The 10,858-nt window shown below is 38.6% G+C and overlaps 1 protein-coding gene across 1 annotated transcript; it reads right to left on the bottom strand.

Annotated features, from left to right (window-relative positions):
* Positions 1 to 7,889: 7,889 nt before the first annotated feature.
* LOC127806663 (aluminum-activated malate transporter 8-like) lies at positions 7,890 to 10,453 on the bottom strand. Its single transcript, XM_052344083.1, has 6 exons — positions 10,157 to 10,453; positions 9,914 to 10,054; positions 9,400 to 9,672; positions 9,169 to 9,299; positions 8,872 to 9,015; positions 7,890 to 8,713 (listed from the first exon to the last, which is right to left on the bottom strand). Exons 1-6 carry the CDS (start codon positions 10,419 to 10,421, stop codon positions 8,177 to 8,179), a joined length of 1,491 nt encoding a protein of 496 aa, XP_052200043.1. The 5' UTR covers positions 10,422 to 10,453; the 3' UTR covers positions 7,890 to 8,176.
* Between the last annotated feature and the right edge of the window lie 405 nt (positions 10,454 to 10,858).

Raw genomic sequence — 10,858 nt, 5'->3', positions numbered from 1 at the left:
GTGATTTAATTTAAAATAAATATGAGACTCGTTGAGATATTAATTGTGGTGCGCTTACGAGGGATTTTAGACGGTTAAATTATTTATATTACACGGTAGATTTATTTAATTAAGCTGCGATTTTATTTATTGCCAGCGAACGTTTTACTTCGCAGCGGGAGTGCAAGAAAGAGAAGAAACGGCCGTGTAAAGGCAAGCTCTTAACCCTCTCTTCCTGATCTTTAATTCCCGTGGAAGACCCCGTGATTTCCTGTATTTTATCACTTCCCTTACTTTAATTCGGCACATTGCCTTATTGGTTGAACTATTATTCATTTGTTTTAATTTAAATTAAATCTGAGGTTTCTATAATTTTATTCGTTGTGAGCCTAAGGGGGTTTGTACCGCCCCCATTCCTTTCGGAATGATGCTGAACCCAGTTGGGGAACTAGGTTCCTAGTCGTGCGGGTTTACTTATAGTTTTTCTCAGATTTATTTATGGTTCGGTTAGAGCTATTGAGCAGTGGGGCAGGGGTCGGTTGTTGGTGACGTTGGGGTAGACTATGGTACGACCCTGATGTGGACCGTCGGGTGGACACCCCTAGTCACTGGCCGTTGACCGGTGCCGGGCACTGCTGACTAGCTCTACCGGTATGTGATTTACTGCATGATTAGATATCTTGTATTACTGTTCATGATTTGATATGCACATGGGTACGGGATGCATGCTGGGATATTCATTTATTGAGTATGCTTGGACACGAACATTCTAGTTTGGTTAGATTGCATCCACCGCGAGCATATGCATGGCGTGTGGTTTACTATGTGGGCGGAGCATGGCCTGATGCCTGGATGTATGGGCGCCTTGTATCACGTTGATGCTCATTACGCCATTGCATTTCTATGTGCATTGCATGGATACTAGTAGTATTTAGTTCTCGGACGGGAGTACCGTTCCGAGGGAGCCTATGGCTCGGTTGTCGGGAGTACCGACGGATACAGGTGACGGGAGTACCGGCCTGGGACAGCGCGCGCAGGTTTGTGGAGACATTTGTTGCCTTTCAGGGCAGCGGCAGGTTGGTATGGGACTTGGGTGCCAAGTGTCTTATGTGGGCCCCAAGGACCGGTATGTGCTTTTATTTTGTTATGCTGTTGAGCTGTTGTGTTGTAGCGTCTCATGGCTTGTGTGTACCTGGGGGTTTATTCTGGGGTGAGATTTCTGGTTTTGTGTAGCCTTCAGCCTTTTCTTCTTTATGCTTGCTGAGTCTCTCGACTCACTTTGCTTTCCATCATTCCAGGTAGTGCCAGCGTAGGTCCGAGCAAGGGAGTCAGCTTTTGCGGCAGAGTCGGTGTGGTGTACAGGCAGTCTCGTCAATCCCTATCCACTCTGATGTCTAAGTAGAATTTACTCTATTATTTCGTACTGTGCCGGGTGTTTTCTCGAGTCTTGTGTATGTCGGCACAGGAGTTTGTATTCTTTTACTTATGTTGTGACCGCTGTGTTAGCGGGGTACCCATAGTGCATGCATGTCTTGACCTTTGCTTCCGCTGTTCTTATTTTTTGTGTATGCATGCCGGGGTGGTCTTTGTCTGGTGTCTCATTCTTTTCTCCTTCCGTAGGCGCTCCCGTTCGGGTAGTCCGGGCGGCTGGGATATCCGGGTGGGGGTGCTTACAATACTTGATTTTGATGGCTAAATTGGTTGAATTCTAACTCTAAAATTAAAAATTTGATTATAATTTAATTGCATCAAGATCATATAAAAATTATATAGAACTTGTATTTAATTAGTCATAATATGATATATTATGACTAATTAAATAGCAGTGGGCAAGAAAACATTGGATAAGTAGCAGTGGGCAAGAAAACAGATGTTCCTCTTTTCAAGGCCTCTTTGTAGAGCAAGAACTATCTTAAAATCACCAGTGATGATAGAGTCATTACAACTAAATACCCATTACATCTAAAAGTTACCTGTCTATTATGGTTCCAGGTTGAACTAAGCTAGTTAGATCTGCAACATGTATCCAAACCTTAATCTGACCATCATTCAGCCTTGTTGCACTCAATGCGTCATCAAGCTGCATATCATGATCAATTAACAACCTGAGTTAAAGAATGCCAACATTATTAAGTAAAGTATATAATCTTTTTTTCTTTACCTCATCAGCCTCATCTACATCAATTGCATAAACTTTCAGGTGGGTTAGATCAATTCTGTAAACCTGAACAAAAGAAACATAAATAAAGATGCCACATAAGCATGAAAGATATTCAAAAATTATCATGTAATGTAATACATTCATGATCTTACCCAGATGTTAGTTGGCTTAACTAAAACTTTTAGTGGCTTGTCCCATTTATTCACCTATTTAATATTACTAACAAAATCAAATTTATTTCAATCTACGTCTTATTTGGAGACAACCCAAAAATATTTATGATCTTGCATTTTCAATTGTTATTTGTGCGAATGATCTATCATTATGAACATGTTGGTAATTATCTGTAAGATGAATTTTGTTGTGATTTTAAACAATCTTATAGGGGGTATAGTCCGGTTAGAGGGGAGACTCTGCTAGATTTTAAAAGGAAATTATATTAAATAAAGAATATAATTAATTAAATAATTTTCAGCAATTTAGTTAAATTTGTTAGAAATTAGCCTTAGGTTCCCATTCGGTGACCTCCTCGATGGAGCGAGGAGGTCACTGAATTGTCCAGTTGGATAGTCTGAAAATTTGATGTCATGTTGTATGCCCGATGGATACTCGTTAATTTACTCATGCATGATACGAAAATTCGGTAGCATCTCATGTTGTTCTCCAGTTGCATATAGGAATATGTTCTGATTTATGCGATTGACTCAAATTGAGTGTAACTCGTATGGATCGGCACATAATCCTTATCGTGCATTTGGAGAATTGCGTTGGGATGCTGCCGAAATTTCGTACCGTGAGTAAATGCGTCCGCTAGTAGTCATATCACGACTCATTTCCAGATGGGATAGGTTCCAACCTTCAAATTTTAAGGAGTTATAAGGAGTGGTTCAGTGGATAAAGATTACAAAAAAACTCAAATAAAAAACTTTTGTAATTGTCTTTGTACATATATGGCTAGGGGAATATTATATATATTAGTCATAGGGGTTGAGAGTTTTGATGTGCGCTAAGAATTGATGTGAATCTATTGCAGATCATAAACGTACGTGAGCAGCGAGCATGGATGTATAATAGAGTGACACCTAATCGTCGAGGGATAACAAATGAGTTCATATGCGGAGTTGAGAGCTTCATACATTATGTATGTGCTCGACCACAGTTCACACGGGACGATGAGACCTTAAGGTGTCCGTGTGTTAAGTGTCAATGTAGAAAATTTCTAAGTGTGGATGATGTGAAGTTGCATCTTTATCAGAAGGGATTCATGGCCCATTACTATTACTGGACATGCCATGGGGAAGATGAGCCTCCCATGGAATCCCAGGTCCGAACGAATGCTGGTGCATATAATGAAGCACAAGGGGTTTACGAGGATAATTCAAATCCATATGATCCAATGGTGATGGATGGTGCAGGTCCTTCTGTTAGGGCACATACATTGGAAAACGAAGAAGAAGAGCCTAATGTAGATGCGCAAGACTTCTATGAAATGTTGGATAATGCAAGAACACCAATATATGATGGTTGCACTACTCACACCGAACTTTCTACAGCGATGAGGATGCTTAGTATTAAGGCTGATTTCAACTTACCTGAGCAATGCTATAATGCTTGGGTGCAACTAATAAATGAGTTGATGCCCGAAGGCAATCCCAGGTAGTCTCTCATGTCTAATCTCTTCATTTTCGTTTGATTCGTGCTTGCTTCCAGCTTGTTTCTGTTAAATATCTTACCATTATCTTATCAAAAAACTTTTGTTCGGAACTCATTGTATCGAGTTCGAGCTTTCTAAAATGGCTTCGAAAATAAAGGAAACCTGTCTTCCTTCCTCTAGCAAACCTTCCTCATCTAAGAAATCTAGGTCTGGGCAACCATCGGACACAAAACCTATTCCTGACAGAAAGACTCACACTAAGAGGTTGTTTGGCTTAGCAGTTTAACTGCGTATAAGCTACTTTGGAGTTGATAAGCTATATAGCTTTTGATGGTTAAGTGTTTGACAAAAATAATGAACTTAAAAGCTATCTCACTTTAAATTGAATTAAAATAAGGTTAGTGGACTGGAGCTCCTAGGGTTTGCTTTGCATGCAGAGAGAATAAGGGAGGGGTTTAGGTTTTAGCTGAAAAGGGGGGGATGGGTCTGAAGTTAAGCTGGCAAAGTCTGAGGCAATTTTATATATATGTTGGGTGGTTGCTCGGACTCAGAGTACCATTTCTAATCATCATCATCATCCACCTTTAATGGCATGCCTTCCCTCCTCTCTTTGTCCACGTCCACGTCTTCCTTCTGCCTTCCATGCATATTAGAAGTAAGTGAAATTCTTTTTTGATTCATATACTTAAACATAATGTAATGATGTCATTAAAAAAGATGATAAACAAAGAACACAACACATGATTTCTTTAGATTCATCTAATGAAAAAATGTTTCATAACTAATGACTCATAATATTATTCTAATTAATGTCAATGCCCCGGCCCTAATGTAAACATATGGCTCCAATATTTATATTTATAGGGATTAACACAAAAGAGTGCAAAAAGTTTTGAAAGTATAAAATAGCAGTTTGCTTAAAATAAATTAAATATGTTAAAAGTAATAAGATTGATTAGGAGGGTTTTTACAAGTGTGTACAGCTTATGTGGATATTGAACTCGTAGTTCGTTGCTTTATTATGCTAATATCAATTGCTATATTTTACACCCATCTCTAGATGAAAAAGTAGCAAATAGGAGTAGAGCTACATTGTTATGGTGTAGAATTAAGTTTCCTGAAGCTAGTTTTTGAACATAAACCAGATTGCATATGACTATTGAAATTACATGAAGATGAGGATAAGCTCTGTATTGACTCTTGTAAGTTTTTAAATATACAAACTCAATACCCAACATTTTTATCTTCATGTAACTTCAAATCCACTACTTTGGTTTGTTTTTTGTTTTGTGATTATAATGTTTTCCTTTTCACGTCCTTGCTGTGGATTGCTTATTACTAGTGTGGATTGCTCATTACTAGTGAAACTACATAGACTGGAGAGATTGTAGGAGTATAGATTAGGATAGATTAATTTAATTTTTTATTTTGTTTAAATTTTGCTTTGCTTTACATTACAGAAGAGGTGGTCTTGGGAGAGTGAATTGGAAAATCAAATAAGGATAAATTTTGAAAAGACAGCCTCTGATCATTTGACTGACCTTTTGTTCCGTGTGAGGAGGGATTCAACAAAAAAACCATCTTGGATGTGTCCTGTTGTATTTGAAGCACTCAAGGAGTATTGGAATACTCCAGAATTTAAGAGCAAATCAAAAAAGGCAAAGAAAAATCGGTCCTCAGATATTGGTGATAGTAAGCACACTTGTGGTTCCATCCCTATGTCTGAACATAAGAAGCGACTGGTAATTTTTAAACTTTTTTATTATTTTCATTTTACTTAATTAGTTAAGTATGGTTGCATTAACATTTTATTTTTTGCCTTTGCAGTCTAAGCTATTAGGTCGTCCACCTACACAGGCCGAGTTATTCATTGCAACACATCAAAGAAAAGATAATTCAGGATTTGTTGACAGCAGGTCCGAGAAAACTTATGTAAGTATATAACAATACTTGTGTTTTATTATACTTAATTGACCTTTTGATAGTACAACTTATACCATTATATATATACTTGAAGGCTGACTTTCAGATGCGACAAGCATCATCATAATCATCAGCAGTTGGCCCGATAGAAGATAGTGACGCTGCTGGACAGCCCTCGCAGGCAGCTTTAGATGAGACATCATTATGGTTGGAGGTTGCAGGCGGGAAAAAGAAGGGTTGTGTGTATGGCATGGGATCTGAAGCACATGTCATCCCTGGTTCTTATCATGTGTTGTCGCCACCGCCACCGCCTCCGCCTCCACAATCATCAATTTCACTCGCTGACCAAATTCAACAAGCTGTTAGCTGCGCTATTAACGCAGCTATAGAACCATTTAATCATCGTTTGTCAGCTATAGAAGAAAGATTTCATAACCCTTCTTCATCGTCGCCGCCCTCGGATCATTAGGAGGACCTATCATTGTCATGGATATATATTACATTGTATTATTTTTAATGTTCATGGACGATGTGTTTGACTAATATTGTATGAATTTAATATTATATGGATTTAATATTGTGTATATCAGGTTTATATATTTATGTATGATATATATTTTGTATATCAGGTTTATATTGTGTATATCAGGTTTATATATTTATGCATGATTTATATTTTGTATATCAGGTTTTTTTATTTTTTTTGTAGGAATAATAATTATTTTTTAATTAAATTTAGAATTTGAGACGGATAAAAATCCGTCTCTAAATCCGTCTCAAATCATCGCCCAATCAGCCTCAAATTCGGTCTCTAAATCCGTCTCTAAATCCGTCTTTAATTCCGTTTCAAACAGAGACGAAAAATTTCCGTCTCAAAATTCGTCTCTATAACCGTCTCTAAATTCGTCTGTAAATCCGTCTCAAATGGAGACGGAAAATTTTGGTCTCAAAATCCGTCTGTAAATGCGTCTGAAATTTACCGACGGAGTTTTTGCGAGGGTCTAAATCCGTCTCAAATCCGTCGCCCAATTAGCCTTAAATTCTGTCTCTAAATCTGTATCTAAATCCGTCTCTAATAGAGATAGAATCCGTCTCCAAATCCGTCTTTAATTCCGTCTCAAACAGAGACGAAAAATTTCCATCTCAAAATTCGTCTCTATAACCGTCTCTAAATCCGTCTGTAAATCCGTCTCAAATGGAGACGAAAAATTTTCGTCTCAAAATCCGTCTTAAATCCGTCTGTAAATCCGTCTGAAATTTACCGACGGGAGTTTTTGCGACGGTCAAAATCTGTCTCTAAATCCGTCTCAAACCAGAATTCCGTCTCTAAATCCGTCTCAAATTGACTGTTTTCTTGTAGTGAAAGGAACAAGACCTTGCATTTAGAACGAGAACTTGCTTCCAAAAATAAACAAGGAGGTAAGGGAACTTGCCATGTAAAAGCAATAGTGAAGAAACTTGCATAACCAAAAAGAAATGCAAGAAGAACTTGCCTTAACGATGCTCGGTTCAAAGAGAAGAACAACCAACTGCAACTTCCCACTTGACGATGCTCGGTCCAAAGAGAAGAACAACCAGCTGCAACTTCCCACTTGAAGCTTCAATGGAGATTATCAACGGAGAAAAAAGATGAAAGAAGAAGAAACAAGATGAAAAAGAAATGGTTGCTCAGAAAATGAGGGAATGAGAGAGAAAATGAGACAAGGAAAAGAAAGAAGCATAGGGGAAGGATGGTCGCCAATCAACTTTCCAACCACCTGATTGGCCAAAATACCACTTTGCTCATCTCTTTTACATACACACACCACTCATTAGACCCCTTTTGATCTTTTGCCTCTTTTTCTTTTCTTTTTCATTTTCTTTTTTTTTTTCAATATCACTCATAAATTCATTTATAATAATACTCATTTATGAAATTTCTATTTCACCCTTACTTTTCACACACACAATGAACAAACTTCAAGCCCTCTTTAGACTTTTCATAATTCATTCATTTCGATTAATTAAAATACATAAATCTTTGTGCTCGTGGGCCCAATACCATTTCATTAGCCCAACACAATGGCCACAATATATCTATATTCTTAGGCCCAAGGGCTTCACAATCTCATTCTTAAATAAAACACAATCCAAAACAAATGGTTTCAACCCAAATTTTCTTTAAAAGCCCGATCCTTTAAATTAGGCACCTAATTCTTGAAGGTAATTTATCACACATAATAAATCATAATTCAAGAAACGCTCTAGACCCATGGGTTGTTACATCTTTTGCTTTAAAGTCTCTAATTAGAACTGAAACCTTAATTATGGGTATAAAGAGGCAAATTTATATTCGAATACGCAATAACAACAATATGCTTTTCGATTCACGAAAGTGAAACAGAAACCAAAAAAAAGAATTCTTGTTTCCCTTTCCTTATTCTCATCCAATATGGCGCTTATAAGTTAGTAGCTAATATTTACTGCTCGGCTCTTGGGACAGTCGACTTCGAGGCTTGAGGATTCCCAATATTCTCAGGTGATTCCAGAGATGTTTCATGTACTGTAATAATGACATGATCTCTATCACCATCACCATCACCATCGACGTCGACGTCGCTAACCGGCTTTACAGTTCCCCGGTGAGGTAGCTGCGGTTTCTCCGGTGACACAGTGGACTGATCTTCCAGTTTCTTGAAATGTGCTTGGTGCGAAAGCTCATGGACCGACTCGCCGATTTTGTCGATGCATTTGATTATATGATCTGGAAGAACTGAAGCAGCAGCAACAGCCGGAATAATATCCAAAAGGTTAGAGGTCTCTGTCTCTTTCGAGGCAGCTTCTATTGCAGCCTTGAGCTCATCGGCTGCTGTTTTGGAGTTCTCCATATGAACATCGGCTGCAGATGGGTGTGTCATCGTTTTGATTGATGAGGCTAGTTCTTTTAGGGCCTTGCTGGACTCTAAACTCATTTTCATGCATGGTTGTCGAATTTTTCTCTGGAAGTTTGTTGGTTCCTAGAAGAAACACACACACACACCTGTAAGTTTGTAAGGATGTGACTGAATAAAGTTGCTTTTCAGTAATCAAATAAAAAAAATATGAATTCTATTTCTCATGAAAAGTCACTTAAAATTTGCAGGCATTGACATTGTTCATTGTTATATATATATACCTGAATATCAGAATTTATGTAAGCGCAGAGAGCTTCAAAATGGAAAGCACATTCGCGAGAAAGGGCTGCAATCTTCAAGTACTGCTTCCATGGATGACGGAATTTGAACCTTCCATGGCCTGGTTCCCACCTGGCGAAGTTTGCCTGAAAGTTACAGATTTAATGAGATGAGAATGAATTGATCTGAACAAAAGAAAACGATCGAAATGGGCAGCAAAAGTTGGAACTTTCAAGCAAATTAAAAAACAAGTCAAAATGTCGAAAGAGAAGTGGCTCCAAAAATAGGCGGCTACTCACCAAGGAATCCTCAGTGGCTTTTGTGTTGAGAACACCTTTATAAACTTGAAGGAACGACTTTTCTTCCCTGGCAGCAACAATACTGCTATCTCCAGTATCCGGAGAATCTTTAAAGCATTCATTTCCAAATCCTGAAAATGTTATAGATTCTTTAGTCAATTAGAATTTTAAAGCAAGTGGCAAAATTCTTTCTTTTTGGGTGTTGTGCAATGCAAACTGAAGTTCAATTACCTTCTAGGAAGCTTCCAAGCTTCTCTACGTTGGCAGCAACCAGATTGTGAAGCTCTTCGCCAGCCCAAACCGGGACAAGGAATATGGATATGACGATGCATATTGCACCGCCAATCAGAATGGTCGATAATCGTTGGCGGGAAGGCACTAAGATCTCGTCGGCACGATAACCCGAAACGGCCACCAAACTGAATGTCAGGATGAATATCAGGACTCCATAGTCATACCTTGCCTTGATATTTGGAAAGAATCTTGTAAATGTAGATGTCGCAGCTGCACAAATTTGACTGATCCATGAGCAAGGATCTCGAAGCAATGAATATTAATAAATTACTTTGGAACCATTTATATAACTGTGGCAGCTATTTATAGAGAGACTTGTATGAGTGATAAACTTATAGAATAAAGATAGACATATAATATGAACAAGAGTTGGGATCAAAATGATCTCTTTAATTTCTGACTGTATTTTATAAGGAATCGAAGAACAAAAATCAAGCGTTTTTGTGGGTACCTAGAAGGAAGACAAAGAGCCCAAGAACAATGGGATGTCCTTTGTGTCCAAAGAGGCAAGCTAATTGTTGGGCTCCAACGCCTAGAGTATCGGCAAGTAATGTTGCAAAGCCTGTGTTCATGCTCTTGGAGAGGGTTTCCCCTGGAAGAGACAAAGAGAAGGATTCATCAATGACATTAAAAAGAAAAAAAACAGGGAATTCCAAACCATAAATATTAATTCCGGGTATATATGATTACTTACCAACTCTGAACTCAAAAACAAGCACCACGGTCTGGACAGCCCACATGCCCGATTGCCCGAAACCATCATACAATGGCCTCAAGTAGTAAAAGGAGGACACCAATGTGAGAGCCAATCCTACTTTGAGAGAGTGAACAATTCTCCTCGGATCATCTTGGCCAGTCTTCTTTGCCTTCTTGGCTACCTCTAACACCTTGCCCTTCATCAACCCACTCACCCGGTTGATCAACCCGGTTTTCTCTTGGGTTTTTGATTCAATTTCCATGGCCAAAGAGCAGAGAGAGAGGGAGGGAGAGAGAGAGGGGGGGGGGGGGGGGGGGGGGTGGGGGGTTACTGAACAAAATGAATCTGGGGAGAGCTGGATCAGCCGCCGAAATTTATAAGCAGTAGGGCAGCTGAACTTAGAAATTTAATATTGACAAGTGCATGTGTTGGTAGGAAAGACAAAGATTGCACCCAAGGAAAGACAAAGATTTTCTTTAACGCAATGAAAAGGAATTTGACAAAGTGGGTAGTGTGACTGCCCATCTGATTAATTTGGGCTGAACCATATTTAAAAATTAGTAATTTTGCTGCAGCACGCCACCATCAACAGTTGATATTTTTAAGGCTCCCACATAGAATAGCTTTTTTAAATAGGGGCAGTTTGTTACCCATCAGAATTAATATTGCCCATAACCCTTTTCCATTCCTCTTTCTCTT

The sequence above is a fragment of the Diospyros lotus genome, chromosome 7, assembly GCF_014633365.1.
Source record: "Diospyros lotus cultivar Yz01 chromosome 7, ASM1463336v1, whole genome shotgun sequence".
Classification (NCBI taxonomy): Eukaryota; Viridiplantae; Streptophyta; class Magnoliopsida; order Ericales; family Ebenaceae; genus Diospyros; species Diospyros lotus.
The sequence above is the reverse complement of the archived record's forward strand: the minus strand, read 5'-3'. Positions and strand labels throughout refer to the sequence as shown.

Bases quoted from the DNA above. Each gene is read 5' to 3' on its own strand.
- LOC127806663 (XM_052344083.1), bottom strand. From the start codon at position 10,421: ATGGAAATTGAATCAAAAACCCAAGAGAAAACCGGGTTGATCAACCGG. The intron at 9,673-9,913 runs GTACCCACAAAA...AAATTTGTGCAG, and splicing joins GCTCTTTGTCTTCCTTCTAG to CTGCGACATCTACATTTACA. The intron at 9,016-9,168 runs GTGAGTAGCCGC...TGTAACTTTCAG, and splicing joins AAGCCACTGAGGATTCCTTG to GCAAACTTCGCCAGGTGGGA.